The 20221-nt window shown below is 39.7% G+C and overlaps 1 protein-coding gene across 11 annotated transcripts in view; it reads left to right on the top strand.

Moving 5' to 3' along the window:
- ARL15 (ARF like GTPase 15) overlaps window positions 1-20221 on the top strand; it is a 632366-nt gene that overhangs the window by 465531 nt on the left and 146614 nt on the right. For 4 of the 11 annotated variants that reach the window (XR_014061460.1, XM_081517766.1, XM_081517764.1 and 1 more), the window contains one exon: window positions 1848-4656. The exons of 1 other annotated variant lie outside the window; for it this stretch is intronic. Coding sequence is in view for 2 of the 10 variants with exons in the window: in XM_081517766.1 (XP_081373892.1) it covers window positions 1848-2000 (153 nt within the window). In the remaining 8 variants the exon portion in view is untranslated. Of the gene's footprint in view, window positions 1-1847; window positions 4657-13949; window positions 14102-17652; window positions 17842-18533; window positions 18686-20221 lie in introns of those variants that run through there. 6 more of the 11 variants (XR_014061454.1, XR_014061456.1, XR_014061453.1 and 3 more) reach the window with 4 other exon arrangements.

Raw genomic sequence — 20221 nt, 5'->3', positions numbered from 1 at the left:
CAGACTTCCCTCTGGCACAACCTGAAGCCTTCTTTGTGGCATAATCAAAGAGACTAGCCTCTCTGATTTTAAACACCTTAGAGCAGCCAACTCCTCCTTCTAGCTGTAGATTTGAACATGTCCCCCACCTGTCGCTCCTGCCAGCTCTTCTCTCCCCATGCTGGCCCGCAGCTCCCTTGGTCCACTGACCAGCATCCCCTCCCTTGAGGAGGCAAACTGGGTTCTTGGTCCTGGTATTGGCACAAGCAATTTCAGATTCTTATTGAAGTTAAGTCATTATCACTGCCCTAAAGAAACTAAAAGAATGAACCTTACATTTTCTGTAAGGGAGAATTCCTCTTATTTGTAAAATACCTTGGCCAAAAATTGTTCTGAAGTCATGGGCCCATTTTCTGATCTGTAAATGAGCTTCCTATTACTCTTCAGAATCAGAATTAATGAGAGTCCTTCCATTCTCAAGGACTTTTTGTTGTTGTTAAGAGGAGTATTTATTATGAATTTGCAGACATCTCGCAAAGGACTTTTGGGACATACTTGAACTGTAAAGTGTTAGCATATTTGGGATTCCTAAAGTACCGTAGAAGCTTAGTGTTATTTGTATCTTCTTACATAAAAAATGTACACACATATTAATACCACTTTGAATGGTATATCTCTGCTGTTAACAGTAGTCTGGTACTTGTGATGATAAAGTCAAAATGAAACCACATTTGGAAGTGGCATAAGATTGGAACACCTTTTTTTTCTGGGTGAAGGTATTGTTTAAGGTAACACCTTGGCAAGTGGTAACTCCATGGCACATGGGATTTAACTCAGTTTGTTGATAAAGTATGTCTTTGAATAATAGTTCTTCTGTTGTTGCTGCTCATTGTGTTTGATATAATGTAAACCCTGCTGCCAAAATACAATATCCTGTTCTTGTTTGTGTGCATGTGTATGTGTGTATGTAGCTTCATGAACTTTGTACTTTATCATACCCTTTGAGAGAAACATCATCAGTACTTCTGGAAACCATGATAATTTGATATTTATTTGCTGTCCAGAGTTGGTAATCCTGTATGCTATTAGTCAGTATCCTACCTGTACACACTAAGAGTGACTTGTGACCAGTTCATAGTAGAATAGGTTTTTCCGATAGCACATGCTACACCCCACATAACAGTTATAAAGTCTTGATTTTTTTCCCCCTGAAAATTCAAGACTGGGAGGAAAAAAAAGCTAAGAGACTTCATGTCTGTGTGTATATATATAAGTATATATATGCATATACATGCTCTCGGTTTCCATCTCTTAACTAGAAAACCACTTTCCCAGGTCTCAGAAATACATGCCAGAGACACATATTTAAATGAGAGAGACAAAGGCTTATTTAAATTATATTTTTTTGTTGTGTGTATGTTTGACCAAAATAATTGTCTTGTGTAATTGATAGTGTACATATTATTGGCTGTCACCAGTTTAGTAAGTTAGCAAGGTGATACAGTGAATGCCATTCTGCTAGAATTACTTTGATTGAATTGCAACTTTTTGGTGTTCTGTTGTGTATTTTTGACCTGTGCCATAGTACATATAATTCTTTCTCAGACTTCATCAGACCTCCCATGCTGTTAAGTGAATGGGTGGAATGGTAGCTTGCAAGTGATTCATTCATCCCTAAAGAAAACACTCCTGGGTCACAACATATAACCCATATTATAACCACAGCTGCAGATGGGATTCTAGAAAGTCCTGAACATCAAGTTCACATAGCTTCTTAAAATTCCCCTACTTCATAACTCACAAAATTTCAGTAAGAGAAAGACTCAGATGTAATTAATAATCTGTTTCTCTCCCTCCCCCCAATTAAGGTCAAAAAATATTTTGAACTTGAGCCACTTGCACGTGGAAAACGCTGGATTCTGCAGCCCTGCTCACTGGATGACATGGAGGCACTGAAAGACAGCTTCTCTCAGCTGATAAATTTGTTAGAAGAGAAAGACCATGAAGCTGTACGAATGTGAAATCTGGTGAAGAAAATGGGTTCCCACAAGGCCTTGAACCTATCATGTTAGTTTCTCCTTTTAATTTTATTTTGGTATCAAGACTGTAATGGCTTCAGTATCTGTTTTCTTCCAGTTATCTCAAACTCTCATCTCTCTATTAAAGTGAATATTCTGTAAATCAGGTGACTTATCATCGGCATTACTGTCAAGTACACACTACTGAGAGAGAATTTATTCTCTGTTTACCACTAATTATCTTCACCTCACGTCTCTTCCTTCTGTTGTTCTAAGCGGCTCTTCTCTGTGCTAAAATGGATAGAATTTGTGGCTAATAGAAATCAAATCCCTTATAGAAGACTCAGGGAGACTGAGAACCTTGGCTCATTTACCCTGGGTTTGGGGTGGAGTGTTGTGTGACTGGCATTCCCCATAATATGTGTATCATTTTCAAAGTCTCTTGGTGGTTTTATCTTATTTTTAAGTTTTTTGTATACTGGCCTTACAGCATATGGGAAAAAATAAGCACCAAAAGTCTCTTAGCTTTTTTTCCCTCCCAGTCTTAAATTTTCAGGGAGAAAAAAATCAAGACTTTATAACTGTTATGTGGGGTGTAGCATGTGCTATCAGTTAATCACCTTATCAGAAAGGAATATCCTTGCCATGGTAAAATTGACTTCAAAGAACTTAAAGACAAGATGCCTAATTTTTTTTTATTACATCTAAAGTCTCCCTCAGTCCCCTCTTTGTTAAGAGCAAAGACATTATTTCCATTTTTGAGAAGAGTTAGAGGAAATTTAGGCACAGTGCATGCATCACTGATTACTATTTCATCAAGTCCTCGAGTATTTTTTTAAAGGAAAAATTATCCAACATTAAGTCAAGCTGCAGTGTAATATGTTTCTGAAAACCTTTTTCTAAAAATCTTATGTCTGATTGAAATAGAGAAAGTAATTTTTAAAATAATAGACAAAACTTTTTAAAAACAGCCAAATGAAGTATAGTTTATACTGGCTAGGGCTTAAGCTGGTGTGAATTTGACAAAGATAATAAAGGCAGAATCATCTGTGTAGTCATTCAGTAAGTGCTAATGTAGTTTAATGGAGTCTGTCAATGTCTCCATCCAGTAATTAAAGGTCTATCAGTATTTCTATTATAAACCTCTATTTTCAGGGGTTTCGGTATGCCCTTAAAAATGTGCTAGGGCTGCAGCAAATAAATAATTTTAAGGCCTAGATTCAGTCTTTGGAACTGTTTTGTTTTTGTTTTTTGCATTTAGTTTAAATGATAAAATTATACAGAGATAAATGTACAGTTTTACTAAGTTTTGGCACCTTTGACTTTTTCTAAATGAGGAATAATCTATGGATATTGAGGTTAATGGATAAAATACCCTTTGGCACATTTTGTAGATTTTTGACCATTTAAACTGCAAAGTGAACAAATGAGGGAAAACTGCTCCTTTCACCTGAGCAATAAAAACATGTTTGGAATTTTCTTTCCATTGACTGATTCCCAAATACCACAGACTCGCATTCTATTACAAGGTGATGTAATACCTTGTAATTCTCCAGAAGATATATGTCATTCAGATACAGTTTTTGTGGTTTGATCTTGTGGATGAATTTTAAGGAAATCATTACCTTTGAAACATCGAACACTTCTTAAGCTTTCTTTTTTTTTTTAATGAAATGGATCAAAAAAGATTCATATTCAGATTTGGTCTGCAGCATCCTGGAATATTTTTAAAATGTAACCCGTGAACAGCACAAAACTTTTATTCCAATGACCACTTGCACAATTCCTGCTTTTATTTTGTCCTGTTGTGCTCATCTTCTATGAAAAATAAATGATTATTAGGCATTGCTTTCTCTGCAAGTTCATTAAATGTAGAATGTTGTCTTTTTAAGATACCGTAGCTGAGTGCTCCTAAGCCATCTGTTAAATGACTTCCCGTTGTCTGTGTGTGTGTTCATGTGTGCACCAGGGATGGGCTTCTTCTCAGACCCACGACTGTCTGCAGCGTCTCAGCCGTCAGAATGAAAACATTATCAATCAGTACCCAACAACAGCTGTTTTTGACAAGTTTCTGTCTGACGCCTAATGCTTTACAACTGTCAATAAGGCTCCTTCTTTGTCTAGCAGTTCAGAGCTCGCCGTCTTGCTGCTTCCATGCGGCATCCTGTCCTTGTAACCCTAGAATTTGCTGTGTTTGGGAAATCCACTTGGGGGGAGGGGAGGGGGCTTGGACTGACATGGGTGGGTGGGAGGGTGGTGTGCGTGGTCTGTCATATTCCTACTTTCATGTAAAGTGCCACAGGTGTCTTAGTTTGCATATTCGAATATTATATAGGAAAAACAGTCTGTTATGTATATCTTCACTTAGCTTCTTGTTATATTTATGGAAGTTACCAGTTTTTGTACCTTCTTAGCTCAAGCAGTTGCCTTTTTGTAATGGCAATTAATTTATATGACAGAACTTTGTATCTCCTGTAGTTTACAGTATCAGTTGCTAACTAACTGCCATATTGCCCTGTCTTTCTATTAAAAAATCCTGTATCTATACTTAAAGGTTAATAGATTCTTGTGGACAATTGCCAGGCAAGAAGAACTCGTATTGTCCGTGATTTATATGATTTCCACTATCTTCAAGTGAAAATAAATGCTGAGTAGAATTGATGTTTTCAGACTGACTCCTTCCAACTTTAGCATTTGGGAGTCCCAGATTTCTGTTTACATTTGTGTTGCCTGTTTAAGTCTTCAAAATAAGTTCTGCTGCTCTTGGGTCAAAACAAATGATTAATTCACATTGCCTTTGAAGCCATTGTGAAAACCTTAAGAGACAAAAAGAAAGAAAAAAAAAGCACAAGGATCTTTTCCAGTTGGTTTGTCTTCAGCAGCAATTTACTTTCATTGGAGCCATTCCTTCAGAATGAATGAGCACAATCGAGATGTTAATGTCAGATGTCATCCTTCAATCAAAGCATCATTTTATAATATTTGCTGTAAAAACAACTTTCTAAGAGTAGCTGTTTGGTGCAATGAACTTTGTCCTTTAATGTGGATTGATGCCCCAAAGAAGTAAGTAAATATTTTTAAGTGAGTCAAGAGGAAATGCTGTGTATTTACAGGTCCATCCTTAAGGATAAGAGTATTCTGTAAAAGAAAAAGAAAAAAGATAAGATGGACGAAGAAGCTAAAGAAAAAGGGGAGGGGAAAAATACATGATAGAAAATGAAAAATACAATCCCCAACTCTTGTTTGGTCCCAACATTATCCTGACAAATTATTCAACTACACAGAAAGCTTGCAACACCTCATGTCTAAGCTAGGAACCAACCAGCCTTCCTAGTTTTGTTTCCAAGGTAGGCAATTAGCATTTACCAAATTCCTAAGCGCCTCAGACATATCCAAGCAAAATGTGGACAAAGCAGTAAGATTTGCAGCAAATGGGGTTTTCTTAAAAATGTGCAGATGGAATATTCAGACTCCAGTGGAAATCTAATATTCATGCCTGGCTTTATCCTCTTTATAATTTTAGAGTGCATTTTCATTAACCTCCTGACCTAATGGTGCAAACAGAAAGAAAAAGATATGTGGAGGGGGCGGAAAGTGGGAGTTCCCCTTGAGGATCCCTCCTTGTCAATGCATTTGGAGGGAAGGATAAAACTCAGGAGAATGTAGAATTCCCTGCCATCTTTTTCCCAGCCTGGATCCTAGAGATCTGAAGTTCATGCTGTGAAATGCATTATCACATCATGTTGGGAATTCCTGGATCCCAAGGGTTCACAACTTTTAGTCCCCACTGAGTCAGCATGATTAAATGATTTGCATCTCAGGGTTAAATGTTTTCCAGCTTGGATGCACGGAGTGACTGATGAGCCCATTTTGGCACCCTGCCCCACCCCCCTTGGACTGATTTAGGAACATGAAAAGGATCCCTGTGAGACCCAGAAGCCTTAGATGGGATATCAGTTTCCCCTCCCCTTTTCCCATATTCTTTGAATGAAAAACTCTCCTTCCACCTACTGTTTCCTAAGAGCTGGAACTTCTGACTTCCCATCCAGGGCATTCGTCTGTGTGTGACAGCCTCTTCATGAAGTGGTGTTCTGTGAAAACCAGTGTAAAAGATTTAAAAGGCACCAAGAAGAATCTCTCCAGTATACATCCTTCTTTCCTTACAAAAGAAAGTGAAGTAAAAAGTGCATGTTTCTTCTATCAGATTTTCGGTACATTCCCATCTCTGCTCCATGAGGATGGCTCTGATCATTGGGTCCTGCATTAGAATGGCCACCAACGATGTTCTTAGGCTTAGCTCACCCCAACATTTTTATCCTCTGCTCAAGTCCTCAAATTGCAGGGAGTTTTAATGGGATATGCAATTTGAATAATCATTTTTCAGAAGGAAATAGTTTCAGGCTTTGTGGTTTAAAGCAGCTTCACTTACCATATATACTTTGTGAGATCGCTGGTGCCAGTTTGGAGAATAAGGAAAAGGATTCCTCGATTTCATGCCTTGCTGGAACAAGCCTGGTTTATGACCCTGTCTGACTCTTGACCTCATACTGCTCCAGTGCACATCTCTACAACTGTGACCGACTTGGGCATAGCCATCAAGTGGCACTTTAAAAAAATGATACTCTGGGGGGAGAAAGTGATCTGCAAACTACCAAAGAATGATGAATTCTTCTTTGCCCTTCTTCCTTTATTGTTCAAAAACCTCTCCCTCTTATTCTGATGTTCTCAAAATACTCTACAGAGATAGTTCATCCCGGTTCCTTTTTAGCAGCAATGTTACAACCGTGGAGGTGAGTTGACAGTATTGTACTCAGAGAGGAAAATCTGGCTTCAAACACATAGGGACAAGATACATACTGACAAATGAAAAGAAGCCTTGAATAAGCACCAGATTCCCAGATCTCCCTCATTCCCATTTCCTCATGGCATATAGAGAGGTGGGAGAGGTGGTCATTTCAAAAAAGCCTAAGATCACTTACATCACAGGCAACCCTTCCAAAAGGTGTGAAATCCAGCCTAGAATGCCACAGCCTTGACTGACAAGTGATTCATGGAGACAAAGGCTGGAGCTTCAGCATCAAAAAGATGTCAGACCAAAAACCAAATGCCTGTAAATGATTGCTTTGCAAGCAGTGGAATGACTAGAAGACCTGATCTAATGATGCCTCCATGTCTGGACAGCTTACAGAAGACATGGGGTGACGGGGGGTGGGGCGCCTCTCTACAGACAGAGCCTATGAAAAAGGCTGTTTCTGGAGAAAGAAGTAAAGCCATGATCCTCACCTGAGATACTCCTATGGAGATAAATGATTTCTGGCTGGTTTATGTATAGTATATGGAAAGGTCAGTCAGAAAAATGTGTGTCAAGGGCACCTGAAGGCCAGACTGGTATAGTGTGATATTAAATCATTAGACATATAAATAGAGTAAATTAAAAATGAGACGATTTGGTTGGAGCGGAAACTGCTCACCAAAAGGCAGAGACAGGAATGCAAACAATAAGTCTGGCTGTCATTCTCTATCATCTGGAGCAAGTCAGGCTTAGCTCTGGACCTTCTCCAGTTGTTTTACAACTTTCTAGTCATGGGGTGTTTCAACCCAACACTTTTATTAAGCTGCTTCAACAGGATTTTTCAGATGACAGTTTGTCAAGAGCCAACTTACCATGATTTTTTTTTACAAGTTTTTATCTCACAATTGGAACTTTTGGTTTTGATAATTTTAGGCTTTTATTTTCTTCATGCATTTGGTATGTTTTTGCTGAACACCTACTGTGTCCTTGGTGTTGTATTAGATACAGCACTAAACAGAGCAGTCTTGGTCCCTATCTTTGTAGGACTTTCATACCTGTGGCATTTGGTTAAGTTGGGTTATTTCTGTGACTCTAGAGAATTTTTTCTATTTGGAGGGCATTTTTATAGTACAATTGTAATTTGAATCTCTTGATTTTAAAATATTTTTTTCTTGGTCCTAATTTCTGGTTTTCAGCCCTACTAATATCAAATTGTCCTTTAATGCTTTATAGTTTCTTTTGAGACCATTAATAAAACTAGAAATCTAACACAAACGTACATCGGAAAGACTTTCCCTCTTTTTAGTGCCTTTCTAAATAGAACTCCATAAAACTAGCAAATTTTCTTCTGTTTTTCCACTACAACAATGAAGCATGTGTCTAGCACACATATTGCCTTCAAAGTGCAAAACCAAACTCTGTCAATCACCTACTGTTTTTTGTTTTTTTTTCATCTTTTCTATATTCACAGAGCTTTACCTTTTTCTCTAGAACAGCCTGGTCTCATGTTTCTGTCTGGTGATCTGATAAATGATCTATATTTGAAATGATAAATCTCCAAGAACATAATTCTTCTATGGTAGCAATCTCTTGTGTTTTATTCTACCTAACAGTAAAAGATTATGGCATCTGGTCCTATCACTTCATGGCAAATAGAAGGGGGAAAAGTGGAAGCAATGACAGATTTTATTTTCTTGGATTTCAAAATCAAATCACTGAGGATGGTGACTGAAGCCATGAAATTAAAAGATGCTTTCTCCTTGGAAGGAAAGCTATGACAAACCTAGACAGCATATGGTCCAACATGAGAGTTGGACCATAAAGAAGGTTGAGTGCTGAAGAATTAATGCCTTCAAATCGTGGTGCTGGAGAAGACTCTTGAGAGTCCCTTGGACTGCAAGGAGATCAAACCAGTCAATCCTAAAGGAAGTCAACCCTGAATATTCATTGGAAGGACTGATTTTAAGCTGAAGCTCCAATACTTTGGCTACCTGATGCGAAGAGCTGACTCATTGGAAAAGACCTTGATGCTGGGAAAGATTGAGAGCAGGAGGAGAAGGGGGAAACAGGATGAGATGGTTGAATAGCATCACCAACTCAATGGACATGAGTTTGAGCAGACTCCAGGAGACAGTGAAGGATAGGGAAGCCTGGCGTGCTGCAGTCCATGGGGTCACAAAGAGTCAGACACAACTTAGCGATTGAACAGCAACAGTAAGAGCATCTGTCAAAAAAAAAAAAAAACACACAATTCACATGCCCAGATAGGAGTCACACATGAGCTGTATAACCCACTGGATGTCCTACCCTAGTCAGAAGCAGTAACTTTCAACTGGGTTTCAGGATGTTTGTTTGCTTCTCATTAAAGATTAGAGACCTAAAGAGACCTTTTTAAAGCCACTACTTATTCCAAGATGGTACTTGGACAAAGTTGTTCCTTTAGCGGGAGTTAACATATTTTGGATGTAGAGCACTTTTGCAAAGTCTATACCAACACCAGTTTTATCTCCCTGAACACCTAAAGTCCACACCATTCTTCTCTCACCAACCCCAAGCCCCATGATAGTGTGCCTCTCAGAGAACCATAAGATCCCCTGGGTAACCAGGTAGACTCACAAAAAAGAGATCGAAACAGAATCCTTTCTCTTTGCATTCAAGTCATCCCAGATTTTTAGCTAAAATAGCAAAATTCAGTGAAGTCACGTAATCAGTTAATTGCACTGTGTGGTTTCCACTTTAAGGTTCTTCCCCTAGTGAAATAATGGATATGGGCAGGGATCATCAGTGTCTACTAGCATCACAAAGAGAGAAACAACCAGGCATTAAGTCCTTTAAACCACCTGTGAAGTATTCTAACCTCCAAAAATTGAACCAGAGTCTGATCAAGCCTCTGGATCTAACTAACGATTTGCAGAAAATACAGGAACAAAGGGGTATGTTAAATCACACATGGTAATTTAATGCAGTGATTAGAATCCAAACTATTGAAAGCTCAACTTGACATTTGAGTTAGTTTATCAAATAGATGGCAGGAACAGAAAAAGGAATAGAGGGAGGAAATCTGTAGAGTGAGTCTTAAGAGCTGTATCAAACAATTGCAGAGTATAGACCCTTCTTGGATTCTGGCTCAAACTGTCAAAATGTAAAAGGATAAAATTTGAGCCATTGAAGAAATTTAAACTTACTAAATATATCAAACATTAAATATATCATGAATTAAGGAAGTGTTGATTGCTAGGATATTTTAGGTACAATAATGGAATTGTGGCTATGTATTTTTCAAAGGAGACCTTATTTACTAGTGACATATACTTATCTGTTAGTGAGATATTTATGGATGAATTCTTATGCTTAAGATTTATTTCAAAATAATAAAGGTGCAGAGAAGAACAGAAGTAGGGAGGATATAGATGAAACAAGATTGGCATGGGTGACAATTGTTGAAGCCAAATGATGAAAGTACATGATAATTTGCCTGCCTCTGAATGTATAACTGATATTTTCCCCAAGAAAAATTGTTTGAAGGAGAAAAAGAAGGAAAAGGAAAGTGAAGAGAGTGAGGAAAAAGCCACAGAATAGAAGAAATTTGCAACACAAAACCAAGTCTGTTGCCAGAAAATAATATATTCAGAACTACTCAAATCAAGAAGGAAAAAAGAGCAATTGATTTAATAGAAAAGTTAGCAAGAGTATTGTGAGATGCTATCATTAGTTTGGTGCACTCATCAGAATACCTGCAATTAAGGACAATACCAGGAAAAATAATTTTTTTTTAAAAATGTGTGTCAATCTAGCATGTTAATCAGCACTGAAAATCTGTGTCCTGATCCAAGGAATGTAGCCTAGTGACTAATCCCCCAGTTTTTGGACTCAACCAGAACTAAGTAAGAGTTCTGTTCCACTCCTTGTTAATCACATGACTCTGGAGAATAATCACTTAGTGATGTTGCAGTTTCTCCTCCACAGTTAAGGTAAGATACCTACTTCAAAGGGCTCTCATGGGGAGTAGATAACATGTGTCATGTGTAGAAAGTGCTTCTCATGGAGCCTGGCACTTAGGAAACATTCAATAAATGTTAACAACATTGGTTCCAGAAGGTATGTTTGGAGCAGTTTTCCCTTTGCATTTCTTAGGTAGAAAGCTCTGCAAGAGATGGGGGAGGTTGAAAGGTGTAAATGGTGAGGTTTTACAATCAAGGAAGTTCCATAAAAACCCACCCTCACCTGGTCACAGAGCTTTTCTAGACTAGGTCAGCACACCTCCAGTGACCTGTATGACTTCAGTCTTTTGTCATTCAACTGCCCATTCATTTACTCATTCAGCAGCACCAATTGAATGTATATTGTGTGCAAGGCATTGGGCTGTATATGTACTGGTGCTGTGCTGTGCTTAGCTGCTCGGTCATGTCCGACTCTTTATGACCCCATGGACTGTAGCCCGCCAGGCTCTTCTGTCCATGAGGATTCTCCAGGCAAGAATACTGGAGTGGGTTGCCATGCCTTCCTCCAGGGGATCTTCCCAATCCAGGGATCGAACCAAAATCTGCATTGCAGGTGGATTCTTTACCAACAGAGCCACCAAGGGTACTGGAGAGAGGTAAAAATCGATTAAAAATATAACCTGATATAGTCCTCAAAACTAAATATTGGCTAGTTAAATCTTTATTTCTTCAGAAGTCACTGGGTTTTTTTTCCCTAATTTGTGTCCTCATTAGCTCATGATCACAGAAACACAGTGCTTACGCCCGTTGTTGCTTTTTACAATAACTCTTTAGAGCACTAAAGGGAAGTTTCATGAATATTGCTGACTGACTGACAACTTCAAGTTAGAGACAAGGGTTTTAAGTTTAATACATTGTTTTCATAGGGCTAGGATTGTGTGAAAGTGAACTTTATCATCAGTAGTTTAAAAAGTGATTCACTTTCATTGTGGAAAATATAATGACTATATAAGAGAGAAAATAGAAAATAACTATAAGTCTAGAAAGAATCATATTAAAGTGATATGTAACCTTTTACTCTCTTTTCCACAATTTTACAAAAGTGAGGCAAACTATGCATATTGTTTTAGAACATACTTTTTGTTTACTAATATATAAGGAGCATTTTTCCATGTTGTATATTTTTCCCCAAAACATGATATTAAATGGCTGCCTAGCACTTACAAATACCATTATTTATCTAACTCATTCTCTGTTGGATATTTGGATTTCTGTCTTAAATGTCTGTAGAATGTTTGTGCACATTTCTTGTTGACTTCCATAGCAAGCAAAATGAACGGTCTGAAATGAAATTGGGCTTCCTGGGTAGCTCAGCTGGTAAAGAATCCACCTGTAATGCAGGAGATCCCAGTTCGATTCCTGGGTTGGGAAGATCCCCTGGAGAAGGGATAGGCTTACCCACTCCAGTACTTTTGGGCTTCCCTGGTGGCTCAGACAGTAAAGAATCCACCTACAATGCTAGAGACCTGGGTTCGATCCCTGGGTCGGGAAGATCCCCTGAAATTACAGGGTCAAAAGGCATAAATGCTTTTAAGATTTTAAAGCATATTCTCAAATTGCCCTCCCAAATTCTTACCAATCCACAACTCCAAGCAGTGAGTACAGGTCATGTCCCATTTCTCTATTACCTTGTGAACTAGGTTTTGAATTATATTAATCTATCCTGATTTAATAGGTAGAAAATGAAATCTTGCTTTTGTGATAATCTGCATTTTAGCAAGATTATAAATACACCAAACAACTTCAGTCATCACTTTTTGAAAAAGTGGAGGAAATGATCACTATTTAATTCTGTTCGCTAAATTGTTTAACTCAAACACTTCCCTTCTACTTATTACATGATGTTGACCATGGGGTAGATATGCAATGTACGTTTATTTTGTGGGGTGAAAAAATTTGTAAATACCATGTACTTACCAAGAATCCATTGTGTAGAAAGTAGTATGAAAGGAGGAGCAGGAAGGAAAGACACAGTAGATGCGCAAAAGAGCCAGGATCACATGTTACTCTCTTTCCCAGAAGGAAAGAATGAAAACACAGATGGAAAGATAGGGTCAGATTGTGGAGGGCCTTGAATGCTAGGACAAAGAACTTGAACAATATCTAGGAGCCAATGAATGTTTTTAAGAAGAGGAATACAATCAAAATAGCTATTTAGGAAGAGTAACCTGGGGAGGTCTGAGTTAAAAGTCCTAAGATGGTTACAGATAACACTGTGGAAGAATAAATGTGCTAAAATGAAAGATGTATTAATAACAGGAAAGCATTTGTCAATGGGAGCAATAATTAAATTACTGAGGCTAAACTGAGGGCCCTGAGGTATTGGAGAACTATAGAACTAGAAAACCAGCCTTCTTACATTTATTGCCTGCCTGTCACCCCAGAAGCCCGTTGTCTGGAACAATGAAGACAAGATTGGATGCCTCCAGGGTGGCCTCTGAATTTCCCTGATGGAGGCGGATGAGTGGAGGTTCTGCAGGTTGCTGTTCCCACCCACCTGTGGAAGCCTTCCAAAGATCAGAAGAGCCCCACAGGCCGCCCAGAAAGTGCTTTGGTGAATATAGTTAAGTTGCCTCAGATAATAGGATGTAACCCATAACCTCACCAACAAATAAAGGTGGGGCAACTCCATTTCTGAGGCTGTATGTCTGGGCTGCTGTAGTAACTGAAACAATGTTTTTCAAGATGCAGTAGAATTTTATATCATCCAACAACACCTGGATGGCAAGACTCTATTCTACTCTCACTACCCAGGTGTGCCCATCCTCAGAAGGGCCAGGTGCCTGACTCAATGCCCTGCTTTCACCATCTTAAAATTCTTAGTAATTTTATCTTTGAACTTGTGTTTTGTAAGTGAAGACCAGTGCAGTAATGGTGCCACTGTGTGCATCCTTGCCTGCCTGTTTATGTTGTAGTGTTTCTGATGCCCCATTAACCCAGTCCCAGTGGAACCACAGCGTGTGTGATCTCAAACCAAGTACAAGGTCAGCATGTTAAGTTTATGTCTTGAGGAGATGCTTATATTTCTCAGAGGCCATGCTTTCCATCCAAACTTGAATTTGCTTCAAATACAGTCAGAGGGCAAATGATGGTCTAAGAAATACCAACAATCAAGAAACAGGTAGGAGAGGAATAATAATTTTCCCTCTTCCTTTTTAGATTCTTGCCTGAGACTCCCTGTGTAATAAAAGATTAATAGGCGAAAGACAAAGTTAATAACATGTATACCTCCTGTATACATGGGAGATACCCAGGAAAACTGAATAACTCCCCTATGTGGCCCAAACCACTATCTTAAATACCATCTCCAGGTAAAGACACACGAAAATGGAGGGCTGTGGGAGGGAAGCCAGTTTATCAGGCAAAGCACAGGAAACCCAGGGCATGGTTGTCATGCAAACTTCAGTCAGTTGCTTTCTCCATTGATAAGAGTTTCTGAAGGCTTAGTCATTCTGCCCTTCCTGGTACACAGAGATACCCTTCCTGAATGGAGATTTTTCTTCTGTTAATAAATGTAAAGTTTTCTTATGAAAGTGTTAACTTCTACACAATTTTCACAGCTTCTCCTGTATCTGCTATTTCTAAAAAATAACCAGACTAAAATAACCCTTCTACCAAAGAAACATATTTGGGGTGTCAAATTCTGCTCCCCTTCAATACCTAATCATATTCTTTCTTATCTATTTTACTTTCATGTATTAGCCTACCACTTACGCTGAAAATAATAACATAGAAGAAAGAGGAAGACAGGATAATCCATAGTTCCAGTTCTTTTCAGTTCTTTTTTACTACTCATCAGTAGCAGAAGGTAGAGAGTTGGTGGAATGTATGTACATCAAGAAGTGAAATAATAAACAGATGAGTTCATTTCTGTAAAGTCAATACATTGAGTTATGAAATACAAATTGTGTAATTTCAGTGATTCTGCATAGAAGTTAAAACTGGCACTCAAAACTGGCATTGCATAATATAAAAATGAGTGGTAAAATTTATGTTAATAATTTTAATTTTTAATCTTTGTTACTCAGGATGACATTAAACAGCAAATACAATCACCATGGCCAGTCAACATCAGGGTCTTGGAAAAAAGGAAAGAGCTTTATATTAATGACATATTTCTCTACTTTTTGAACAAAGGGCCCATTCCTTCATATTGCTCTGGATTCTCCAAGTTATGTAACCAGCCCCACCCTCAATACACATATGGGCTCTGAAATAAACTGGGTTTGAATTCCAGTGTTGACACTTGCTGACCTTGGGCAAATTGTTAATCTTTCTAAGGCTCAGTTTCCTCATCTGTAAAATGGAAATATTAACAATTCATATCATATAACCATTGGGCTTCCCAAGTGACACAATGGAAAGGATCTGCGTGCCAACTCTGAAGACACGAGAGGCACAGGATCAATCCCTGGGTAAAGAAGATCCCTTGAAGTAGGAACTGACAACCTGCTCCAGTGTTCTTGCCTGGAAAATTCTATAGAGAAGCCTGATGGGCTATAGTGCATAAGGTAGCAAGGAGTTTGACATGATTGAGAGCGCGCACATACACACACACAATTGCATAATCAATTCATACCATATAACCATAGAGTCTTTATAAGGATTAAATGAAATACTATAAATAAAAAACTTAGCATCTTACCTGCCACATTGTTGTTGTTGTTGAGTCGTGTCCAGCTCTTTGGGGACCCCATGGACTGCAGCCCCCCAGGCTTCTGTGTCCATGGGACTCTCTAGGCAAGAATACCAGAGTGGGTTGCCCTTTCCTTCTCCAGGGGATCTTCCCAACCCAGGATTCGAACCCATGTCTCCTGCATTGGCAGATTCTTTACCACTGAGCCACCAGGATACCAGCCACAGAACAGATGCTTCGTAAGTTAGCTCTTACAGGGTAGATTGTTAGTCACTGCAGTCTCTCTGGTGCTCCACCATGTGGTGATTCTGATGGAGACTTACTGTGTAACCTGCCACTGCCTAGCTGACTCTCTCTCTCTGGCACATGCAAACTTCCCAAGGAAGGTTATTGCCAATCATTCTTGAGGGGTAGGTACTCCTGTGAGGCTAGTTGCTCATGAGTCACTGCCGTCTTATGGATTGCTGACACCAGTTAGGGCTTCCATCCTTAGTCCCATTAACTGTAGCCAGGATAGCAGGGTTACATGCTACAAAGTATATGGAACCCCTAGAAGGAGGCCAGGGGGTGCAACAGTCTCTTTGACACTGCCAAGGAGGGGGCAATGTAATGAGTAGGCACCTCGAGTTGCTCATCCAGGAAAAGGTCTGGCTGCCCTCTAACATGGTCTTTGAAATGTTTGAAAATCAAAAAAATGGGTCTTTTTGATGATTTGGTTATCTGCTAGGAATCAGAAAGATGCACATGTACATTTCCTTTGACAGAACACAGCCCTGAAATCATAGCCCTACCTTTGAAAGCACAGGAAAAAATTATACGCTGATATTGACATGATGTTCTTAACATTGAAAGCATTACTCCAGCAGACATCCAACAGGGCTTCCAAGGGTGTGTTCTACAGACTGGTGTAAAGACAAAATAGTCCTACAAATGCAAATTCCTGGGCCTTGCTTCTAGATCCACTAAAATCAGAATATGAGTGAGAAACTCATGAATCTATATTTTATTAGGGTCCCCAGGTGACTCTAACCATCTGCTTTTGAGTGTTTATGGGCAGCAGAGGGCAGAAGAGGGTGAACAATGATGAAAGTGAATTAGAAATAAGGACATTTATTTGTCCAGGAGCTGTTAAACTCAGCCTACATCAGACACGTTCTTCCTGACATTGTGGTTGGCCATTATCCTGGAACATGAGGTTACAGGTTCTCTGTAGTCTGGCGGTGCTGAGTTTACTATGTCCTCCTCTGTTGAGATATAAAGGAGCCTTCTAGAAGTGGGATGAGGATCTGGATTAAGAAAGAGGAGCAGGGTCATAACTGAGGACTCTGAAAACCATTTGAAGACTTGTGAAGGAAAGTCTTTTTTATGTTCGGTGTCAGCAGGCATCAAACTACATTTACTCCCACACTTGGGTTATAAGATGATGTTCCAGCAGGTACAAGACAGAGTAGTTCTATGGAAACATCCAGATCCTCATCTTACTTAGGTGTCTGTTCCCGAAATTGGTCTGCCTGAGATTGCATCAGCTTCTGCTGCTTCACCTTCCCCTCCTTTTCACAGCACCCCTCCTCCCACCTGAGAAAAGAAAGGCAGATGTCTCATCACCTGAGGCAATTGGTGAGGCATCCAGTGACCCAAGAGCTGAAAGGTGGGCACAGGTAGAGAAGGAAAAGCAATTGGCACAATGTCTGCCATGAAAAGAGATCAGTGTTTTAACCAAATGTCATGATGCACTGCAGTAGCCTCTCAAACTTGACTTAGAAGACCCCTGATAAACATCCTTTTGCACTTACTCTGGCCAAATGAGCCAAGTTATCTGATCATCAAACAAAAGAAAAGAACCAAGAATCAGAACTTTGAAATGCATTCCCTTTAGATTGCATCCATGCCTCTCCTCTCCACCCCACCCCCCACCCCTACTCTGCAGATGCTTGTCTCCTTAGCAGGGGTAGGGGCTGCTACCTCCTTTCAATACAGTACCTACAGTATGGGGCTGGAAAAGTCATCAAAAGCATTAAAGGTATGAGGGGTGTTTACTCCACATTCCTATCTAGTTGCTGCCCAATTAACATGATTTGCAGCTGAGAAAATAATACTCTCCTCCGTCAGAGATAAATTGGGTTCCCAAACTGTGAAACAAAGGGGAGAGAGCCGTTGATGTTTATAGAAGTTATTGCAAACAAATGCACTTCAAAAGGAACTGTGGTGACAGATTCTGTTTCACAGGGGCCACCCATTCCTCTCAGCCTCCTGAGACCCTTCCTCAGACTCTGCTGGGTGTTTCAGCCACTGGTCTGCTGCTTTAAGTTATAGTGCACTGTGTGGAATCACCCTCATCTAAAGTCTAGACCTGCCCTGCCCAATACGGTACCCATTGAGCACTTGAAAAGTGGCTGGTTCCAACCTAGGTGTGCTGTAAGTATAAAATACACATCAGACTTCAAAGACTTAGTACCCCCAAAATGTAGAATATCATTGATAATTTTTTATTGATAACATGTTGGAATGATAATTTGGGGGATATACAGGGTTAAAACATTATTAAAGTTCATTTCACCTATTTCCCTTTCTCTCTCTTTTTCTTTTCTGCTCTTTCTTTATTTCTTCCCCTGTTTATTTAGCATGACTACCAGAACATTGTAAATGACACATGTGTCTTACATTTGTGACTTGCGTTATATTTCCATCGAACAGTCTGCCCATCTAGACTGTGGATTCAGCAGCCTTGGGTGGAGGTTGATAGGAACCTGAAAGTCTAGTTCTGAATGGTAAATGGAGCTGGGGAGATTTTGGACTGGCACTGACCCCTCTTGCCGAAAAGAGGTATATTTGTGACAATTGCAGCATGTGGAGCCCAGGCTAACAGATTGTAAACCTGCCTTCCTTCTGGTTCTAATACTTACTTAACCTCAAAGGAACTTTAAATTTAAACCAAATGGCATGTGAGATTTTAGTAGGCTGATGTATTGCTCTCCATTCAGCCATTTGAGAAATCCTACTGAGGTCTCCACACAGCTGAGTTCCAGTCGCCGCCATATCCCAATGGAAGTCTGGCACAGCACTAATGAGCTGATGAGAGTTTCTCTCATTTGTTTGATATTAAATAGGAAAGCCTTTGAATTAAACGTTTACAGATAGTGTGGAAATTGGAAATGTGGATATTAGCTGAGCCAACTACGACAGATCTGAAGACTGCAGTTGCCTGATGGTAGGAGAACAGTGTTTCTGGCTCACATCACTAGCTCCACCACCAGTTTGGGTAAGTGGTGAATTCCTCCTTTCCAGTGGTGAATTACTCATATACTGAGTCCTCTGGGTTTGTTCTGTGGGTACAGCTCTGTCCTAAACACCATTATTTTAGATAACAATTTACTAATCTAAGCCAAGAATTTAAAGCTTTTGGATTATGAGGCTGACTCCATTTGTTTTGTTCAGAGGCTGTTGCCAGACCTTGGCATGCATCCCTCAAATAACAACAACAGCAGCAGCATCAATAATAATAGCAGCAAATATTTATTGAGCACTTACTATGTGCCCTAAATATGTTAGGTCACCCAATCTTCAGCCTGATGTGGCATAAAAGATTTTTCATTTTGTTCCGGGGTCTTTGGTTTCTTAAGTTGCCTGAGGTTACACAGTAAGTGTTAGACCCAGTCTCTTTGACAACAGCCCATACTTAGAATCACTCTGCTATTCTTGTGGAGAATAAATATTAAAATCTCAGTAGCATCCTTAGGAAATAGCAAAATGGTGAATTAGAGCTCTAGTTATTCAGGGGGCTGGGAACATGTGTGTGGGTCAATGACCCTGGTGTAAATGCTTTCTATTACCATGATGCTTTTTTTTTTTTTTTTTTTTTTTTTTTACCATGATGCTTTTTGGATAAAAAGATCTCTGGTAAAAACTTAGTTCACACAGAGCTACCTGAGAATAGCTTCCAGATTTTACTGTAGTAAAATCTTCCGGAATTAAAGATAACATGATGTAGACAAGACAACTTTTCTTTCGCCGTGAAAGTCTTCAAATAAAATCCTATCCTTAGATTAAATACAGGGGGAACTGCTTGGGCCTCTACAAGCTCATCCATCTGTACTGTCCAGTATGGTCCCAGGGTGCCCACACAGCCTGTGAGATGCGCAGAGCAGTGTGGAACTACTGGTGAACCAGGTTGGAAGATCCAGAATGGAATTCTAGTGTTGCCACTTTCTACTCCTGTGAGCTTGGCTGAGCCTCTGGATGATTGTTGCTCCCATGAGGTAGCTGTGCCTCCCTACAGTTCTCCAGAAAAAGAAAAGTTGATCAGACTGAGCTTTCCTAACAAGAATCTGCTCTCTGTGGGGGCAGAAGGGAAGGTCTTGCCTCCCAGGCTTCTCACCACACCGCCCTTTCTTGAGTTGGTGTGAAGAGCCAAACCCCAAATTGAGCTTTCACCTCTGAAAGTGGCCTCACCAATTCCCTGTGGGGATGAGGTAGGCCATGGCAAACGTTCTCTAAATGACTCTTTCCTGAGGGGAGGCCCAGAGCAGCAGGAAGAGACTGGGGAAATCAGAGGTTGAGCAAGAATCTTAGAGATTTAAGAGGGACCTGGACATGAGCCAGATGCACCATGGAGCTGCGTGCCGTCCAAAGCTCTTGTAGCAAAGCACAGGAATTTCTTCTGCTCTCCTCCCCAGCCACACACCTTCGTGTCTTTCCTCATATTCTCATGGGACTATACCAGGAAAGGGATAATATGAACTTTGGGATTCCATGAAGAAAGGGTACTTTTATGAAAATTAGTAGTTCAATAGGAAGC

The sequence above is a fragment of the Giraffa tippelskirchi genome, chromosome 8 (genome assembly GCF_054371585.1).
Source record: "Giraffa tippelskirchi isolate mGirTip1 chromosome 8, T2T-mGirTip1v1.2.pri, whole genome shotgun sequence".
NCBI classification, from domain to species: domain Eukaryota; kingdom Metazoa; phylum Chordata; class Mammalia; order Artiodactyla; family Giraffidae; genus Giraffa; species Giraffa tippelskirchi.
Note: the sequence above shows the minus strand (reverse complement) of the source record. Positions and strands in the feature narration are given on the sequence as shown.